Consider the following 21,682-nt stretch of genomic DNA (forward strand, 5'->3'; position numbering starts at 1 on the left):
GCCAAAATTAAAAATCAATAAATATATAAATGACTCGATGAATGATTAAATGTGTCATTACATGTAGCAAAATATTAAAAATAAATGTAGCCATTTATTAATTGATAAAATGTGACATAAATTGACATTTCTGTTTTAATTTGCTTCTTTATTTATTTATCTTTGTATTTATTTACTCTTCTGTTTAATTTTCCATTTTATTTTTTATGTATATTGTTTTTTTTAATTTTTAAATGTATTTATTTATTTTTGCATTTATGTTATTTATTTATTTATTGAGTTATTTTTGCATTTATTTTTATGTTATATTTTTTTCTAATGGTATGTATTTATTTATTATTTATTATTATTATTTATTCCTTTGCATTTCACTCATTATTTATTTTCCCACATTTTTATGTATTTATATTTATACATTTTTAAATGTATTTAGCTATTTTTGCATTCATTTATTTATTTTATTTTTTTGCATTTATTTGTATTTATTCATATATTTATGCATTCATTTATTTAGTTTTTAAATGTATGTACTTATATATGTATTTAAGCATTTATGTATTTATTTCTTCACAATTTCCCTTTGCATTAATTAATTAATTAATTAATTTATTTTGGCAGGTTCCGTCCTCCACACTTCTCTACATTACATGTTACCATAACAATACGGACAATGCACAACAAACAAGGCTGTATATATCTTCTATGTTATATGTGACATTTTTTATTAATATATAGAGAACAATAATGGCATACATTTCAAGAACAACCTGACAAATCCTGCACATTTCAAAATAAAAGTTCACAACAAAACAGCTTAATACAAACCACACAAAGTAAAATAATCACAAAGAATATAAATAAAGTCTACATTCAGTCGGCCACTTCAAATCAGCACAAGTCAAGTCACGTTTATTTATAGACCGTTTCCACAGCTTGGGTCCATGTTTACTTCCTGTCAGCTGATGTCATTCATACAACCGGAAATAAACTGATGGGACACATTTAGTATGTTTTACGAATGTGAAACGGTCCACAGAGAACATTTAAAAACAACAAACATTGACCAAAGTGCTGATTAAACATAAATAAGAGAGAATATCCTGTAGGTCCATACAGTATCCTGATAAAATCATAACGCAAAAGTGTTGCAAAAACAACAACATACAACAAACCCAGAGTTCGGTCAGCATGTCTTCGTGATGAAGAAAGAAACTCGCCGTCACAGGAGGTTAAATGATGAAAAGCTGTTGTGTAGCGGGTTTACCGAGGCTTTCACTCCGACACCTGAGGCTCATACGATACGTGAATATTCACCGTCAGTGTGGTGAACGGATAAATGATGCTGGAGACAGTGACTAGCATGGCTAGCTAACGTTAGCTTGAGTAATACAGTCATACATACTACCTCCCTGAGCCAGAACAACTAGCTAACATCACAACAACAGACAATATCCTGGACATTAACATCAGCCCCCCTGATTTTGCAGAGGTTAAAACTGCCATCCTAACCCTAAAGGGTGGCAAGGCATGTGGCATAGACGCTATCCATGCTGAAATGCTGAAGGCAGACATTCCCACATCAACACGAGTTCTGACGGACCTCTTCCAAAACATCTGGAATAGTGACACCATCCCTGAAGACTGGTCCAAAGGTCTCATCGTCAAAATTCCCAAGAAAGGCGATACCAAAAACTGCGACAACTGGCGAGGAATCACCCTTCTATCAATTCCCAGCAAGGTGTTCTGTAGAATCCTTCTTAACAGGATGGAGACAGCCATTGACACCAGGCTTAGACAGGAGCAAGCGGGTTTCAGGAAGGGAAGAGGATGTGCGGACCAGATCTTCGCTCTGCGAAACATTCTTGAGCAGTGCTTGGAATGGAACACACCCCTTTATATCAACTTTGTAGACTTCAGGAAGGCCTTTGACAGTGTTCACCGAAACACTCTCTGGAAGATACTACACTCCTATGGAATTCCATCAAAAATCATCCAAATCATAAAAACATTCTATGAACATTTTGAGTGCAGTGTCATCATGGGCAATACCATCTCTGAAAGGTTTTCCGTACAGTCCGGAGTGAGACAGGGGTGCATCATCTCTCCCATCCTCTTCCTTGTTACCATAGACTGGATCACAACAAACACCACAGCAGACAAACCCAGAGGCATCCAGTGGACCCTGTTCTCTCAGCTGGAAGATCTTGACTTTGCAGACGATATCGCTCTCCTTACAACCAACCACTCGAACATGCAGGCCAAAACTGACAGGCTCAACAACTTTGCCAGACAGGTTGGACTAAACATCAACATCTCCAAAACTCAAGTGATGTGTGTAAACTCCACCCCTGCAGCACCCATTCTTGTAAATGGGGCACCACTTGAGTTTGTGGAAGAGTTCACATACCTGGGCAGCCTCATCAGTAAAGATAGTGCAGTGCAGAAAGACATTAAAACAAGGCTGGGAAAGGCTCAGGGTGCCTTCTCCCAACTCCGTTCCATCTGGAGGTCCAAGCAATACAGCCTTAAAACTAAGATGCTTTTGTACAACAGCAATGTCAAGTCTGTTCTGCTATATGGCTCAGAGAGTTGGCGAGTGATCAAAAGTGATATGAGGAGAGTGGAAGTTTTTCACAATGGATGCCTCCGACGAATATGCCAGATCTTTTGGCCAAACAAAATCTCCAACCACCAACTGTACAAAAAAAACGGTAGCCGTAGCATCATCAAGGAAATTACACACAGACGTCTGAGATGGCTAGGCCATGTGCTGAGAATGGAGCAGGACCGGATCCCGAGAGTCGCCTTAAGATGGACACCACCAGGCAAAAGAAAACCCGGGAGGCCCAAATCCACCTGGCGCAGAACTGTGACACAGGAGCTGGACAAGATGAACCTGTCATGGGGAGAGGCCCAACATGCTGCCAAGGACCGAATACAATGGAGAGAGCTCATTGAAGCCTTATGTCCCGTAGGGGATGAAGAGGAATGATGACATACTACTAGGTACTACGTACTCAGGTACGGTTCGCATCAGGTGTGAAAGCCAACCGTACCGAAACACGGAAGCGGACTGTTAGTTAACGTGAGTAACGTTAGCGGTCAGTGCGTAGTTTTGAAAGGGCGGGATTTGTTCAACCTCCGCCAATCTCATACTCTGAATTTAGGGATGCACCGATACCGATACCAGTATCAGTATCGGGTATCGGGTCCAATATGTGCTCATGTACTTGTACTCGTATTCGCAAAACTCCTTGGTCCGCGTTTCAAGACGGGGCAGGTGGGTTGCAGACATCGCCGCAGACCCTTGGCGCCTTTAACGTGGGCCGAGCCCCGATCTAGCGGCACAACTCGGTTGGGGCGCACTGAGGACAGTCCACCCCGGTCGACAGTCGCACCGGGAGCAGTTGGCTGTCCCCGGCGGGGAGAGAGGGCGCAGCAAGCCCTTTGTCTATGGTGTGGCGAGGTCCGGGCGGGGAGCGCTGTAAAGCTGCGGTCGTGAGCCACCTTCGCCCCGAGCCTTTCCAAGCCGACCTAGAGCCGGTGGCGGTGCACCGCCTCGTATGCGGGACTCCCCAGCCTGCCGTGTGTCGCTCACACCCTCCAGCTGGCTGTTAACGAGGGTCTTTTGGCACAGAGAAGAACTCGTATCGGTACTCGGTATTGGCGAGTACCCAAATGTAAGTACTTGTACTCGGTCTGAAGCAAAGTGGTATCGGTGCATCCCTATCTGAATTGTACGGCCATGAGTGATAAAGCAGGAAGACAGGCGAGAAGTTCCTTAAAAAACAATAGTATGCGATGAGGTCGGCGATGTTTGTTCTTTTATTTAGCTCGTTTAACGGTCTGCCTCCGAAGAACGAGAGAGAGACAGCGGGAGAAACAGTGTAGAGTCGGCATATTTTCACATCAAACTCTATGAAATAAGAGTTTATTTCGACCAAACCAGAGTTGGTGATTGCTGGAAAGACTAACGACGTGGGTTAGGGTGAGTTTTATTTTGTTTCTGCCAGTGAAAGTGTAGATCCCACACATCTGTATGAAGGGTGTGACGGGACTGATGCTTCTTTCCAGGAAGGCCAAAGTAAATCTTTAAGGGTTTCAGATAATAGCAGACTGTGGGTATTTTCTAGCAGGTGTGGCGGGCATCAGGTATCTCACTCTCTTCCAGAAGCGTGAGTTCGAGGACGCGGCGCCCCGCGAACCCTGCGGCCACCTGATGGGGGCGCTCTTGTGAATCAGGTGCTGCAAGCCGGCGGGGAGGTGTTTGTATCCGTGAGGCCCGGTGTCGCCCAGCTGGACCAGAATCACACTCATTTCCCTCTGGAGCAGCGCATGGTGGAGTCCCACCTGGAAAATAATCAATAATATGTATATTTGACTCCTTTATTGAACACACTGGATGTTTAGTTAGACAGATATTCTCCCTGGAGCAGTGCAGCTATGCACTGGAATGAAGACTGGAGTCGATAAGCAGAAGCTAGCTAGCTAGCATATAGTCATGCACCCTGACCCCACGATGACACACTTTGAGTGACAGCCGCCTAATTTGCATAATTAGGCAGAGATGCATACAAAAATGTAAAAGGAAATGTGTAAATAAATGTATAAAGAAAAGAAAACAGAAATAAATAAGTTTGGGGAAATAAATAAGGCGTGAAATCCAAAGGGAAAATCGAGCAGAAATAAATACATACATTTAAAAATAAATATAAAATGAATTTAAAAAAAGTGCAAAATATATAAATACATTAAAAAAATTAAGAAAAAATAAACACATGAAGAAATAAAAGGGAAATTTAAACAGAAAAGTAAATAAATAAGGGAATTAATACAAAGTTAAATAAATAAATAATAAATTAAAACAGTATAAATAAATTAATATTTTTGTATATATATTTTAATATTATTTTTGGTGCACTTAATGACATATTTAATTGTCAACTAATTAACAATTAATCTACTTCATCAAGATTCAATAAATGCACAAGTCACGTGAATTATCCAAAAAAGAAGCATAGATTCATATTATTATACGATAATATATAGTAAACAAGAAAAATAGAAATATAGAGGACCATAATATTATTATATGTGTGAGTGTAGAAAATGAGCAATAAGCCAAAATTAGTGCAAGAAGGAAATAATGAAAAATAATAAAAATAATGGGATGTATCAACAATGAAAATATATCCCACAGCTTTATTACTTTTGGCATGGATGGGTTAAATATTCATCGCACCCAAACTATTACAACGTCCACAGTCTTTGTCAGTATTGATCTCTTCTATATAGATGTCATTACTTCCTGCTGTGAGACTCCTACCTGCCAGTCAAACTCTCCTATCACTGAGTTTTGGACCGAGGCGGGATGCTCGTCCGTGGTCTCGGACTCTGCTCCTGAACCCGGGGTGAGGATGACCATCAGCCTCCTGCTCTGCTTCATGCGGTCCTCCACCAGCTCCAGACGGTCTGTGGGGGTCACACAAAAATACTTTATAATAGAGCATTAATATAACATAATGCCAGTATATGTAGTGTTTTAAAAGTGGTTCAAAAAAACATTCCAGGGTGCTCCAAATGTGGCTTATTTACTTTGATTTTTATTTGATTATTTACATCTGATGGCTGTGTGTTAATATTAAAAGCTCCATCTTAAGCAAAAAAAAAGAGAAGAAAGAAATGTAGAGGGAGGAGGAAAATGTAAAAGAGAGAATCAAATTGCTTTATTCCCACAATGACATCATCGTATCCACATAAACTGTACAAAACAATTTGGAGATAATAGAATAAGTAATGCAAGACCATACGCTCCAGTGGTTTTATCTGTATTTGTGTCCAAAATTTAAAAAACATACAAAAAAAAACATCCCGGACATTTCAAAATAAAAGTTCACAACAAAACAGTTAAATACTATGGAGGACGGAAACTGCCAAAATAAATAAATAACTGACTCGATAAATAAATTAATATCTTTAAATATAGAGATAATAATAATAAGAATGTAGCTATTAATTAATTGATAAAATGTGACAGAAATTGATATTTCTGTTTTAATTTGCTTCTTTATTAATGTATCTTTGTATTAATGCCCTTATTTATTTACTCTTCTGTTTAATTTTCTCTTTCATTTATTTTTCTATTTATTTTTTTAATTTATTTATTTTTGCATTTATTCTGATTTATGTATATATTTATGCATTCATTCATTTATTTTGTATTTATTTTTATTTCTGTATTTTTTCCTTTATACATTTATTTGTATTATTATTTTGCTACATTTAATGACTTATTTTTTATTTATTTATTTATTTATTTATGACACTTCTCTACATTACATGTTACTATAACAATAAGGATAATGCACAACTTTATTCCTACAATGACATCGTAGTGTCTCAGTAATGCAGACCATATGAGTGGCATTATATAAAAGAAAAAAATAAGGCATAAAGCTTATAAAGTACGTAAGCCTCGATGTAAAACTCCAGATGTGTTTTGGCCTCTTCAGTGGTTTTTATCTGTATTTGTGTCAAAAATTTAAAAAAAACAACATTATATTCTGACCTTCCCCGGGTATGTCATCCCTCCCGTGGATGAAGAGTCGATATCCGCACTTCTCCTCGAGGACGGCAGGTAAAGTATTAGTGACAAACTGACAGAGTTTGTCCTCGGTGACCTTGTCCATGCTCTGCGTCTGGTAGACCACATAGGCATCATAAACCCTCCCATCTGGGAAACACAAACACATTCATGGTTTTGAGTCTTCAAAACTGTAGTCCACAAACCAATGGGTGACGTCCGACGGTGGTTTTAGAAGAACTAAGCAGTGATATAACCGAGAAAACATAACATCCACTTATCATCGACACGTTGTATCGGGTGATAAAAGTGTCCTTGACCAACCCAGTCGCCAGAAAAAATTGTAGTAATGTACGTTTCTGCAAAACACAGATACGCTGAATGTTGACGTTTCTGAACCAAAAATATGTTTCTTATCAGTTTCATATCACGCTTGCAGCAATGCAAAATGACAGGTGGTTGATGTTGTGGAACAACTGGTCAGGTTTAGGCAACAAAACTACTCGGTTAAGGTTAGAAAAAAGATCGTTGTTTGTGTTAAAATAATAACTCAACAACGTAACGCAACAACGTAACGCAACAACGTAACGCAACAACTTAACATTGTAACGTAACAATGTAACATAATAATGTAAAGTAACAATGCAACGTAACAACGAAACGTAACAACGAAACATAACAACGTAACGCAACAACGTAATGTAACAACGTAACGCAACAACGTAACGTAACAATGTAACGTAACATTGTAACGTAACAACGCAATGTAACAACGCAACGTAACAACGCAACGTAACAACGTAACAACATAACAACGCAATGTAACAACGCAGCATAACAACATTACATAACTACAATAGCAACCGCCCTTTGCGGACTTTCTTACGTAACATTACATAACAAGCCCAAAGTCAACATTTACTTACATTACTAATTATATTTTCTTGCTTGTTATACTCGTTGTTATATCATGTAACTTTCATACAATGTAACTTTCAAAATAACGGTCAATTAATTTAGTAAATGATGGTCCCATTTAGAGTCAGATAGACCATAAAGCAGGGGATGCTTTAGGGCGGGGCTACCTAGGTATTGACAGGTCGCTATCATGCCGTTGTCCGGTCTGGGAGTTGTCCGTGCTTTTGTCTTTAACAACTTTAACCCTTTCACGGTGTGTTAAGTTAATTGTAACATTTTCGTCGCCTAAACATGTCTTTTTCAGCGTTCGGCTGTACTTAGCTCCACCCTCTCATCTCACTTCTGGTTGCAAAAAAAACCAAGATGGCTACAGCCAAAATGCCGAACTTTGCATGCTAGGTAATGTTAAGTACATGCACAATATACCATAAATCAATTTAAGTTTAATTGTTTTGGAACTATACCTGTATATGTATACATGTTCTTTTCTGTCAACATGAACTAATAAAAAGTTGTTCACAAAAAGAAAACATAAAAGTTTATATTGTTTGGTACAGACTTAATTAAATTATGATCTTCCTTACCTTTATTGTAACGGCTTAGTGGGAAGTAAGGTCTGAAGATGAGAGCGAGGTCGATAGCGAAGCACTTGACCAGCACGGCGGCAAACACACAGAAGAACAACACACACACTCCTCTGATGACCAGCGGGATTATTGACGCTGGAAAACAAACACACCAACAATGACAATAGTACCGCCTGTGTAGTCTGATATAGTCCTTCTATCTATGATCCCATCACTGACCTCTCCTCTTCAGAGTTAAAGTGGTAGACGCTGCGGTGTACCCGCCGTCGCCGACGCATTCAAATTCAGTCTTGAAATCCATAGCAGACACTTTGTCAATGGTCAGGATTGCAGTGGAGAAGGTGCTCTGTGTAGCGTTCAGGACGACTCTTAACACAGAGTTTAAAGAGAAGAAGACAAACGTCATCATCAGAGAATGAAGCGGTTTGTTGCAGCCAACCAGGGCAAGGAAATGCACAAAAACAAAATTTGGATTTAACATTTTCTATAGTTCACACTAGCTGATCTGGGGATAGCAATGTCGATCAGACTGAAGCAACAGATGTTAGATGGATTGGCCCTGAAATTTCTAATATTCATTCATGTTCCTCTGAGGATGAGTCTCTATCACTTTCCCCCCTAGGGCCTAAAACAAGTCAAATTTTTAATTCCTCAGTAACATCTTTCTGAAAAATATCTTGACATCTACACAATTATGGAGTGGAAAAATAAATAAATAAATTTATGAACAATTGTGACATTAATTGATATTTCTTTTTTAATTTGCTTCTTTATTTATTTATCTTTGTATTAATTCACTTATTTATTTATTCTGCTGTTTAATTTTCACTTTTACTTATTTATTTATTTACTTTTTTTTAACTCTTAAATGTATTTTTTTATTTTATTTTTTTTATTTTTCTTATTTTTACATTTATTTATTTTTAAATAAATAAATCGGCATGATTTTCCCTTTGCATTTCACCCTTTATTTATTTCCCCAAGCTTATTTATTTCTGTATTCTTTCCTTTATACATTTATTTTAAAATTATTTTTGCTGCCTGTAATGACATTTATTTATCAAGTTATTTATTTATTTATTTATTTATTTTGGCATGTTTCACTCTCCATACACAATTGGCACAAAAAAACAGTTATGTTTCGTAGATGATGTATCCTCCTGACTTTAGTGATTATAAACACATCATTATATTGGTATATTAGTACTTTTAATGAGTCTTACGTTTCGGTGGTTTGATCGTATTTAGTGGTTCCGTTAATTTTCCACCTAGCGTCGCAGCGAACTTTCACGTTTGTCCCACAGAAAACTGAGCAGTTCAGTTTGATCCCGACTCCTGGTGGACAGAACAAGTTTTCATATCCCATTAGAATATATTTATGAATATTCCTCGATGAGCATGTAACACGTAGGCTTAGTCGACGCGGGAATTGTTGTATCTGCAGCTTTTTCCTACCTTCCTCAGCAAACTGCTCCTTGTTGGTCGGAGAGATGATCTGTACCTTACGGTCAACACTTAGACCTGTAGGCAAAAAAAAACAAAACAGTGATGAGTCCTTCTTTCTATCGTCTTCTATAGGACACTTGACAACAGTCACGTTCTAATGTTATGATCATAATCAATTATTTTTTACATGAATAACAAGCCCATGACACAAAACTGGATTTTATCAACTGTTATTTGTGAAATGTTGCATGCGTGTTTTTCCAACACTAGGAGTTTAATTCAACACGTTCTCATCCCAACTCGTTACTCAGTTAGGTTTAGATCGACTTGGTTAGGCAAGAAAACTGATACTACTTAGTTAGGTTTGGGAAAAGATTGTGGTTTGCGTTAAAATGACTGTTATGTGCAAATGTTATGTGCACTCCGTTCTACATGTTGTGTTGGGTGATAGAAGTGTCCAGTACCAACCCAGTCGCCAGAAAACATGTTGGGATTGTACGTTTCTGCAAACCACAGGTTACCCTGAATGTCGGCGTTTCTGAACCAAAGATAAGTTTCGTATCAGCTTCATATCACGCTTGAAGAAATACAGAATGATGCGTGGTTAATGTTGCGAAACAACTGGTTAGGTTTAGGCAACAAAACTCCTTGGTTAAGGTTAGAAAAAAGATCATTGTTCGTGTTAAAATAATTACGTAATGTAACAACGTAACAACGTAAGGCGTAACATACCAACTTAACATAATAACGTAACATACCAACGCAACGTTACAATGTAATGTAACAACACAATGTACACAGCGCAGGTTTAGGCAACAAAACTACTTGGTTAAGGTTAGAAAAAAGATAATTGTTTGTGTTAAAATAGTAATGTAACGCAACAACGTAATGCAACAATGTAACGCAACAACGCAACGCAACAACGTAACGCAACAACGTAACACAACAACGTAATGTGCCAACGCAACATAACAACGTAATGTAACAACGCAACATAATAACTCAACGTAACAACTTAATGTACCAACCCAACGTAACAATGCAACGTAACAGCGCAACATAACAACGCAACTTAACAACGCAACTTAACAATGTAACGTAACAACTCAACGTAGCAACTCAACGTAACAACTCAACGCAACAACGTAACGTAACAACGTAACGTAACAACGTAACGTAACAACATAACTTAACAACGCAACTTAACAACTCAACATTACAATGCAACATAACAACATAACGTAACTAGCGCAGGTTTAGGCAACAAAACTACTTGGTTATGGTTAGTAAAAAGGGAAGAGAAGCAGAAGATCTTCAAGATTCAAAGCTTTATTATTTATTATATGCAAAGAGACACACATTTGATCGCCATCTATACAAAACCAATTATATAAAAAAAAATTAAAAAACGATAATTACAGAAAAAGGGGGAAAATGACTTAACGAAAACATAAAAATAGTGTAAAAAATACAGTTTAATAAGGCAACAGTTGTACAAAACGTAGCGCAAAGTCCACCGTGACTACACCGTGACCCGTGTTTGCAACAGTAGTATGAGTTTGTACAGTACATTTAGATAGAATACAACACATCGGAAGTACAATATTAAACGGCACACCATTGATTTTTCACATTAAGTGTTTTCAGTCAGGCTCTGATATTTGGTGTATTCCCATAACTATACGGTGAGTTACCGTAAAGTGGGACACCTAAGCTCCGGTGTGTGTGTAGGTCTTCCTCAAACAAATAAAAGCCAACAAAACTATTAATATTTAATGTCTTTCTAATATGCCTAAATGCTTCAAAACTATTATAGCCTTTATTCTTTATTTATTTATTATTGTTTATAGTCTTATTGTTTGTTTGATGTTGTTCGATTCTCCATGTGACATCCACACCTATAAGCCTCGGTTTTGTAACAACAATAACATTGTCAGTGGTAAAATTACTAACAGACGTCTCAGTGTCCCACATTTCAGACATGACTGTCCCACATTAGAAAATCAAGAGAGAAAACTTTGCATATGTCTACTATTTCTTTAATGAGTGTGATATCTGCATTTTTTTTTTTTTTTGGTTTGATTAGGACACATCCTGGGGATTTCGGAGTGGTACTGGGTTTGGATTTAATGTCTTGCAAACAAATGTTGATGAGCCTGGTGATCGTACACTTGACGCCGTCCTTATTGGAGACGGGTCGGGCCTTTTTTGGTAGTATGAGCCCTTTCATGGGGTCTCTTATGATCAGCAGAGATGGGAGCAGCGTCCTCTTGATGCCCACGTCTGTCTCAGCTGTTCTCAGTGACAGGTGATGCTTGGGTTGCAGGTCCTCGCTGATATGAACGGCACAGGAACTCAAATTTAAATGAATTACAGTGGTACATATAATTCACTATTTACAACCAACATAGCTCAAGTTGGTGATGTCCTGTCTTCTATGAACAGTGCATGTAAACAAAAACACACTAAAATGGGACATGAAGCACAATTATTGAAGCTGACACTCAAATAGCAAAATCTCAGCTCAAGTTTCAAAACTCTTAACACTCTAAAAGTTTTGTTTACAAATCCAAAAGTTTTGTTTACAAATCTACAAGTTTTGTCTGCAAATCCAAAAGATTTGTTTGCTGTTGAGCTGAATCTCGTGGGCGGGACCTGTGCTCAACAGGAAACAATTGTTTAAATAATGTTAAACAGAAATTTGTTTTACTTGCAATAAAACATTTTTCAATTGCATGTCAATAGTTTTGCTCTCAAACCTTTTCTGTTTGCTTTCATAATAAAGACACAAAAGTAACTCCATATTGCACCAGTGTGCAGTTTGCATACGGAAAGACCTGTTTATTTATTTGGTGATTGTGTTTAAAGTTGTGGCGCGAAAATAAATTTTTTTGAAGAGTTCATATAGTTTTGAGTGACTGTTTGCTTTTTCAAGAGATGTAAGATATTTAGTATTTTGTGTATGTTTTTGTTTTTTGTGTTTTACTAATTGCATTTTTGAACAATCCGATTCTGTTTCCCTTGTTTGTTTGGTGGGAGAACGTATACAGTGAACACTGATGTATTTATCTAGAGGCCATTGCAATAAACCTGTTTAAATGCCTTGTTCAGCTTTTTGTTCTGAATTATGTTGGTGTCCTGTATTGAAAGTATGGACTGACGAATTAGCATTAGCATAGTGGCATGAACGATCCACCAGGAAACACATAGATCCCCTCCTGATTCCCACTACCCCGACATAAAAACCTGAAAACGCTCTCTCACCTTCATATTTCAGCCACCGGGAGGCCGAAGAGCTGTACTCCTTGTTGTTGTGCGTCCAGGTACAAATGCAAGTGTAGATGCCCATGTCATCTTTGTTCGAATTTTCAATGCGGAGGTCGGCTTTATGGCGACCTTTAAGGGGAACGGAGTCCTGCAGCCGGGGTGGGAGGGCGGGAACACAAATGCAAGGAGGAGCAAGATAATTTGAAGAGGGAAAATAAAGAAGGAATCAGAAGAAGGACCACATGCTCTAATCATCCAATAAAAACAGAGAAACAAATATAAAATAAGATGTCTCCTTGGCAATAGTTTTCGTAGCTTTCATGCAGCCTGAACTGAACTGAATGCTGATACAAAAATGATATCACTCAGAAGTTAGTGCAATCTAAATGTATCAGCTAAGTCCAGAGTAAATTATTTTATAATGTATTATTATTGATTACTTTGCAATACACTTTGCCCTCTAAGTAAAGCCCACTTTACTAATAATTTCCTGTAAACAAACTGATACGTAATTGTTATTCCCTCAGAGGTTCCACAGAAGAACAACTTAACTTGGTGCTGCTACTTACATGGAAAATAGGTTTTAAGTGTTTAGTTGGAAGACGCAGGAAGTACACACTAATTTATTTGAGTTTGTAAGAAGGAACAAGTACATGGTGTAGGCGTTACACAGGAAAAAGAACCTACGTCTTCTGAACATTGACCTAATTTTGATCGTAAAGGGACTGTACGTAAGTTTTTACATGTATAATTAATAATTTTTTATTGCCAATGTGTGAACAGGTTGTAGCCTAAGAAATTAGACTTTCTGCGACTTTCTGGGTTTCCTCTATCAGCCTGTAGACTGCTTTTGATGTGAAGAACCCGGCCCAGCTAAGTTTTGTTTGTGAATGTAAAAGTTTTGTTTGCGAATCCAAAAATTCCAAAAGTTTTGTTTGTAAATTAAAAAAAAAATGTCACAAATCCACAAGTTTTGTTTGTTAATCCACAAGTTTTGTTTGCAAATCTAAAAGTTTGTTTTGCAAATCTAAAAGTTTTGTTTGCAAATACACAAGTATTTTTTGCAAATACACAAGTTTTGTTTGTGAACATTTTAATCCATTATTGGGTGTTATGAGTTTCCCCCTTTTCTTGTGCTCTTCTGCCTCTCTTCTCCCACTCTCCTCCCTCTCTTCTCCCTGCTCTCAGGTGTTTCTGATCCATGATTAGTGCCTCAATATTTAAGGGAGGCAGGAGGAGGAGGAGGAGCGAGGGAGGAGAGAGGGAGAGGAGAGGCAGAAGAGGCAAACTTGTGGATTCGCAAACAAAACTTTTACATTCACAAACAAAACTTAGCCGGGCCGGGTTCTTCACATTAAAAGCAGTCTCCAGGCTGGTAGAGGAAACCCAGAAAGTCACAGAAAGTCTCATTTCTTAGACTATAACCTGGTAACACATTATACATGTAAAAAAAACTTATATACAGTCCCTTTAAGGTCAAAATTAGGTCAGGTTCAGAAAACGTAGGCTTCTTTTTCCTGTGTAACGCCTACACCATGCCTGTTTTCGAAACCGCATACTATACTAGTAGTACGTACTGATTTGGCCAAAATGTAGTATGTAGTATGTAGTATGTAGTATGTAGTATGTAGTATGTAGTATGCAGTATGCAGTATGTAGTATGTAGTATGCAGTATGCAGTATGCAGTATGCAGTATGTAGTATGTAGTATGCAGTATGCAGTATGCAGTATGCAGTATGCAGTATGCAGTATGCAGTATGTAGTATGCAGTATGCAGTATGTAGTATGCAGTATGCAGTATGCAGTATGCAGTATGTAGTATGCAGTATGCAGTATGTAGTATGCAGTATGCAGTATGCAGTATGCAGTATGTAGTATGTAGTATGCAGTATGCAGTATGCGAACAAAAGCTAAATCTCCAGTATGCCAGAAATACCCGGATGACGTACTGATTTGGAAACATTCTCCAGTATGCATCGGACCAGTCTATCTCGCCTACTGTATCCCACAATGCAAAGCGGCGGAACAGCACAGGCTACGGGTATAAAAACAGCAGCCAGAAGCTGCTTGTTTTTTACGTTTTCTGTAGCCATTTCAACACTAAATTCACTTCTGAACGTTTTTGAGGCGAGAAATCAACTGTGTAGATTATTAATATCGGCAGTTTTACGAAGTTAGATGGCGAATCGAACATTTGTTCCACCGTTGTCGGAGTTTAGAAGCTCCACAGAATACCGTGACAGCCAGCGAGCGCCTGCCCGGGTCGCTGCCAGCAAGCCGGGTAGTCACGCTCAGAGACCGCTATGAGCTGCTGGAGCTCTCTAGAGACCGGTCTGTAGACGAGAGGCTTTGATTTCCTTGTTGACGGATAGTTTGTTTAAATATCACAACACAGATGTCCATTATAAATTAACAGGAACCTGTGTTTATTTGCCTTTTTGGAGTTAAAAAGCTCCACAATCACCCGCGGGCGTAGCTCGCTGGAGAGCCGGCCAGTGACGCTCACAGAGCGGCTGCAGAGCAGCAGAGTGGCGAGGGAAGATGAGAGGAGAGGAAGAGGAGAGAGAAGAGGAGAGAGAAGAGGAGAGGAGAGGAGAGGAGAGGAAGAGGAGAGGGAAGAGGAGAGGAGAGGAAGAGGAGAGAGAAGATGAGAGGAGAGGAAGAGGAGAGAGAAGAGGAGAGAGAAGAGGAGAGGAGAGAGAAGAGGAGAGGAGAGAGAAGAGGAGAGAGAAGAGGAGAGGAGAGGAAGAGGAGAGAGAAGAGGAGAGAGAAGAGGAGAGAGAAGAGGAGAGGAGAGGAAGAGGAGAGGGAAGAGGAGAGGAGAGGAAGAGGAGAGAGAAGATGAGAGGAGAGGAAGAGGAGAGAGAAGAGGAGAGAGAAGAGGAGAGGAGAGAGAAGATGAGAGGAGAGGAAGAGGAGAGAGAAGAGGAGAGGAGAGGAAGAGGAGAGAGAAGATGAGAGGAGAGGAAGAGGAGGGAGAAGATGAGAGGAGAGGAAGAGGAGGGAGAAGAGGAGAGGAGAGAGGAGAGGAGAGAGAAGAGGAGAGGAGAGAGAAGAGGAGAGGAAGAGGAGAGAGAAGAGGAGAGGGAAAGAGCAGCTTCTGACGGGGCAGAGAGGTTCCTGATGAGACAACATGTCTCTAATATCTGGAGGGAGATCAGTCCTTTTGCTGTAACTGAAAAAGCAGTTTGAGTAAAGTAAACGTTGTGGATGAATGTTTTATATTTCCCGTCTCTCCTCGTTGATGATCCTGTTTGTCGGACTTCTTTATGAGCTGTCAGAATAAATAGTTTAAACCTGCAGTATCTTATAAAGTAAACAAGCATAACATAAACAACAAAATCAAAGTTGTATTTTTTGATAATATTGTAATAGTGGTACAAGTTAGTTTTTTTGTCCTGTGCTTTAAGAGCTGGTTTGAAGGTTTAAGCCTCGTCTAGCATACTGCTAAATACATCACTTTAACTGTCACATACTGCATACTACTGAGGAACGCAGTATGCAGTATGTACTGTATACTGCATACTGCGCTCCTCAGTAGTATGCAGTATGTACTGTATACTGCATACTGCGCTCCTCAGTAGTATGCAGTATGTACTGTATACTGCATACTGCGCTCCTCAGTAGTATGCAGTATGTACTGTATACTGCATACTGCGCTCCTCAGTAGTATGCAGTATGTACTGTATACTGCATACTGCGCTCCTCAGTAGTATGCAGTATGTACTGCATACTGCATACTGCGCTCCTCAGTAGTATGCAGTATGCGGTTTCGAATACAGCCCATGTTCTATTTAAGGGAGGCTGGAGGAGGAGGAGGAGCTCTCTCCTTCCAAGCAGCTCATTTCTCTTTGAGGATGGAGGTCTGGTAGTTCAGTTTTCGTGGCTTTGTTTGTAGTTCAGTTTCTAGGTCCTACGGCTTCTGGTGTGGCTGACTCAGACTTCCTCCCTCCTTTAGTTCTTTTTAGCCAGTCCTCCAGACTCTCATAGTTTTGGTTAATTGATGGCATTACTTGTAAATAAACCCTTTTTGTTTGTTTGAACTAACTCTCTGGTTCGTTGGTTCCTCTATATATAAGACCACTTATGGTGGACGGGTCCAACAAACACAGGACTTATAACCAGGAGACCGGTGTTTGAGACCGTTGTTGAAGTTATGTTGACGATGGTCAAGTGTTTTTTATTGACGTTTGTGACGTGTTTTTGGTAGTTGTTTCTGTAGGTGTTTTACTTAGTTTACGTACTTATTTTAAGGCCAACCATGACTTTTTCCCTTACCCTAACTAAGTGCGGACGTTCGCGTGGCATACTAATGACACGCGAAAAGGCTAAAATGCGTACTCATGACACCCGGATTGTCCGTGCAATGTGGTGGTATTTATTCGCCTTCCCATAAGAGCGGGTTGATTATTTTAACAGATTATCACTTTACCAAAAATAAAAATGAGTGTCAGTGCAGTCACAAGTACCTTCTTCCAGTTGAAGGATCCACCCAAATGTTCACACATCCTGCTGACAGGACGTGGACATGGGACCCGTTTGTTCAGACCAGAGTTTTTGATTTGTCCGTAGAGGAGTTCCGTGTTCGTCGTAGGGCTCGCTTTGAGGACGTCAAGTTTTAGATGATGGTTGTAACATTTTCCTGATGGCTCGATTTCCCTAGAAAAGAAGCAACAGGCCTCTGTGATCCAGATCATATTAACAGAGCGTGCTTTAGAGTTGCCTAAACATCATGAATGCCAAAAGTATCCTTACCTGGTAGTGTAAGAGCCGGAGTCCTCGGTGACGAGGTTTAAGAAAAAGAGTGCTCCGCGATGGTAATGTACACTCTTGTCCTCGTCAGTGGTGATATTCTCAATCTCATTTTTGTACCATGTGACCCGTTCATCAGAGATGTCTCTGTCGAGTTCGTCAGGCACAAAATAAAATGCCTCTCCTTCAGGAACCCTGTATGTCTCCGGGTCCAAGTCCTCACATTTGGGGTCGGCTGGCTCTGAACATGTGGGAGAAGATGATATGGTGATGGAGATAAAAGTGAAAAGCACAATATTATTCATTCATATGTAAATGTGCAGGTAGACGGAAGCTGCAAGTATTACAATCTTGAATTGTTTACTTATTTCACACATATAAAAAGACAATTGACATGAAAGCAATGTAAAATGTGTGTGAGGGTGTGGTAGAAACCTATAATGGCTTACATAAAAACCACAACGTCGTTACCAAAATAATATCTAAAGCAATGAGGTAAATCTGCATCCTTAAATCTCGTCTTAAAGACAAATGCACGTTTAAAGAATGTTGATGTCAAATATGGCACCACACACTCCCATTAGTTAAAGTGGTGGTTATTCCTCTACATCTGCAGCCTCAGTCGATGGGTATCGACTTCTAACAGCTGCATTAATAAGATCCATTAGTGCACTCGTCTTCGCCATAATGTCCACCTTTACCTGAACACTCTGATGGAGTTATCACCACGAAGACGAGGAAGAGAAGTCGGGAGGTGTCCATTTTCTGAGAGAGACAGACAGACGGAGACAGTGCATGAATAAGACGGTATTTGCAACACTTCACCATGTTGATTATTTAACCATTTCAGTCCTGCAGGAACCTTCAGCCACAAAGCTGCTTCCTGAAACTGCCTCAAAGATACCATCAAGACAGTTTCAAAATACACCTCGTAGGAAATTAACCTCTTTTACCCGACGGACCCGGTACAGTGAGCTGTGTGTTAAAACACTGCCTTTAAAAAACTTCATAAAATGCTGCGGTGGTCTTTTTTTCTGAATAGTTTCTAAAAGACGAGGCCTTAACCGCTACTAAAAACAACACTCCAAGTGGATTTTGTGTAATATTTTAGATACAAAATCAACGCACGAGAAATTGTATTTTTACTTTATAATATGTTTGACCGTTTTTGACCTATTAAATGTACTTGAATTTGCATTTTTGTTATCTCATTTACATTGTTATTGATCTTATTTGTTATTATCTACTTGATAATATTTCATTATTATAATAAAACTACTCCATTTGGAGTCAAAATTATACCATTTTTTATTGATTTTCTACTGTGCACAATGGTAGAAAGTGATGATGCACAATGGTAGAAAGTGATGATGCACAATGGTAGAATGTGATGATGCACAATGGTAGAATGTGATGATGCACAGGGTAAACGTCATGGCCAAAGGCTCCATTATTATGTGCACGTAGCATCTACTGTTGACCTGCTATCTCCCCCTAAAGATCCCCTGGCACCCCCCTAAAAAACGTCTCTAATGTGGGTCTCAGAGGGTTAAACAGGATCCATAGAGGAGCAGAGTCTCTGTGAGTTTGTCACTGCTGCCTCATGTAGATTATATTTAAATCAATAAAGCAAATAACCGAGCCTACAGTCTGTCTTTGTGTGTTTTCCACTTCCTGCACTCGTTCACAGGACTGTCGTTATAGCAACGTGCAATAAACTATTGCGTAACATAGATTTACATTGATAAAAAGTCAACATCCTCTCTCTCTCTTTGAATCATCTGAATGAATGGTTTTAAAATATAGCTGAACATTTGTTAAGTTGAGTGAGTAGTTGTCGAATATACTCTGCAGACAAAACAAAACTCTAATAAGATGTTGTTGAAAACTATTTGTAGGCAGATAAAGTAAATAAAGTGTTACCAAAATATATATGTTTAGCTTATCTCTTAGTGTAGTTATGATTCATATTATTTTTTCTCTAAATGCTGCAACTATTAAAGGTGGCAACATTAACTAATGTTAGAAATTGTTATAAAATGCATCGATTAAATAAAGTGACATCTTCTTGTACATCTGTAATACTTTAAATAAACATCCCCTGTAGTTTCACAGTTCAGTTCCGTTTCAGATAAACATGTAGGAGAACAAATTAAAGCTGCTTGCTTACCTCATGAGAGAGTGAGAGCTGTCAGCCGGAGTGGATTCAGTCAGACTCTGTCTCGTTCTTCTGCTGCTCCGCCTGGTTTTATATCTTCTCTGCTAACCGTTGAGATCTGCAGAGCGAGTGAGCAGCACCATGACAGCAAGAGAAAGGAAATCACACACACACACAAACACACACACACAGAGAGTCATGTTTCCACTGTAAAGGGCATTATGTTGGCTTACGTTTATTTCCTGGAGACCTATTCTAGCGCTAACCATATCCACGACTTGCCTAAGCCTAATCCATACCCTGATCTTAACCTAAACATTAACCTCAAACCAAGTCTTCAAACCTAAACTTTGACATTAAAGCTGCGGGGGTGGGGGTCAAATATGATTAACTAAAAGTTATTTTTATTTTATCCCATCGTCGTACGTAGTCGCCGTGACGCCATCCATTGGTTTTATGGACTACTGTTCTGAAGCCTCAAGTTCGGCATTATATCTTTTATTAGGACACGGCAGGGGAACAAATCGGAGATCAGCATTTTTGGATTTATTACCTCCGCCAAGGCCAAAGGCCTAGAAAGGAGGTATTGTTTCCACCGGCGTTAGTTTGTTGGTGTGTTGGTTTGTCTGTTAAGACATTTTTTGGAGGGGTGGGGTGTGGCACAATGAACAATCCATTATATTAGCGTTGATGACGCGTTGATGACGCGTTGATCAGGTTCAGGTTCAGGTGACTTTGTTTGTACCCGTAGGTAGATTTGTTTTGCAGCAAAAATAGAGGATGGTATCTGTATTGACAATAAGGTAGAGCACAGACAAGAGACAGACACACCAAAACATGACAAAGAGTACTCAAAGACTTACTGGGATCAGGACCCAGCAAAAAGAAGGCCACAAGAACGATATAAAAAACACAGAAATATCAGGACAAAAAAGACACAATAAAATGAGAAAAGGGATAAACTTTCCATAAATATGTGCAAAAGCTGCTAGGACTTATTTAAATGAACAATTGCAGCTGGATCAAAGCTGTTCCTGTAGCGCTTTGTTCTACTCCTTGGGACCCTAAACCTCCGACCAGATGGGAGAGGCTGGAACTCACCAGACAGAGGATGAGAGTCATCGTGTGAGATGTAGCTGGCTATCCGCTGTAACTGTCTGGTATACAGGGACTCTAAACTCAGCTGTGACTCGCCACTCAGCCGACTGGACCATTTAACTATCTGACTCAGTCTATTTCTGTCCTTCAGAGGCGTATTACCAGACCATAAAACTAATGAAAAGGATAAAACAGACTCAATAAGAGCACAATAAAATAAAGTCATCATAGTTTTTCCGATGTGGAAGTAGGACAGCGTCCTTAAGCAGAACAGGCACTGGTGCCCCTTTCTTGCACACAGCTTCACAATTTGCCCCAAAGTTCAGTGTAGCGTCGATGACAGGTCGATGACGCGTTGATGACGTGTTGATGACGCGTTGATGACGTGTTGATGACGTGTTGATGACGCGTTGATGACGTGTTGATGACGTGTGACCCCGCCTCCTTCTGAGAGCAGAGAGATACGTGGATGTGTGTGCTGGAGCTGCTGTCCGTCCGCGGTGAGAAAGAACAAAGCAGTAGAGGATGATATGAGAGACAACGTAGTGTAACGTTATAGAGACATAACAAGGCTGCTGAATGAGAGAGGCATCCGCCGATACGTTTCACGGAAACACACCGTGTTAATAATAAGCCGACCACCTCACGGCACCGCCAGCTGTGAGCTGTGAGCTGTGATCTGCACCTTGGCGGAGGTCTGCGCTCTCCGAGTGTCGTTCTAGTTAATGAATTATTAGTGGTTTGATTAAAGTTTGGAGACCTCTTCTTCATCTGTTTACTCTGTTACCGTCTACGAGGGACACGAGATGTATGTCTGACGTACTACGTGGATTAAATACAAAAATTATTTCGTGGGATATAAACAAATTACA

General features: G+C 39.4%; 1 protein-coding gene across 1 annotated transcript; it reads right to left on the minus strand.

The window, feature by feature from the left end:
- Nucleotides 1-698: 698 nt before the first annotated feature.
- On the minus strand, nt 699-19,813 carry LOC141781910 (interleukin-1 receptor-like 1). Its single transcript, XM_074657883.1, has 13 exons — nt 19,725-19,813; nt 18,256-18,319; nt 17,558-17,795; nt 17,272-17,461; nt 12,799-12,949; nt 9,544-9,609; nt 9,312-9,423; nt 8,308-8,456; nt 8,086-8,223; nt 6,569-6,733; nt 5,327-5,472; nt 3,004-4,350; nt 699-1,368 (listed from the first exon to the last, which is right to left on the minus strand). Exons 2-12 carry the CDS (start codon nt 18,314-18,316, stop codon nt 4,102-4,104), a joined length of 1,665 nt encoding a protein of 554 aa, XP_074513984.1. The 5' UTR covers nt 18,317-18,319; nt 19,725-19,813; the 3' UTR covers nt 699-1,368; nt 3,004-4,101.
- Nucleotides 19,814-21,682: the final 1,869 nt, after the last annotated feature.

The sequence above is a fragment of the Sebastes fasciatus genome, chromosome 14, assembly GCF_043250625.1.
Source record: "Sebastes fasciatus isolate fSebFas1 chromosome 14, fSebFas1.pri, whole genome shotgun sequence".
In the NCBI taxonomy this organism is placed as follows: domain Eukaryota; kingdom Metazoa; phylum Chordata; class Actinopteri; order Perciformes; family Sebastidae; genus Sebastes; species Sebastes fasciatus.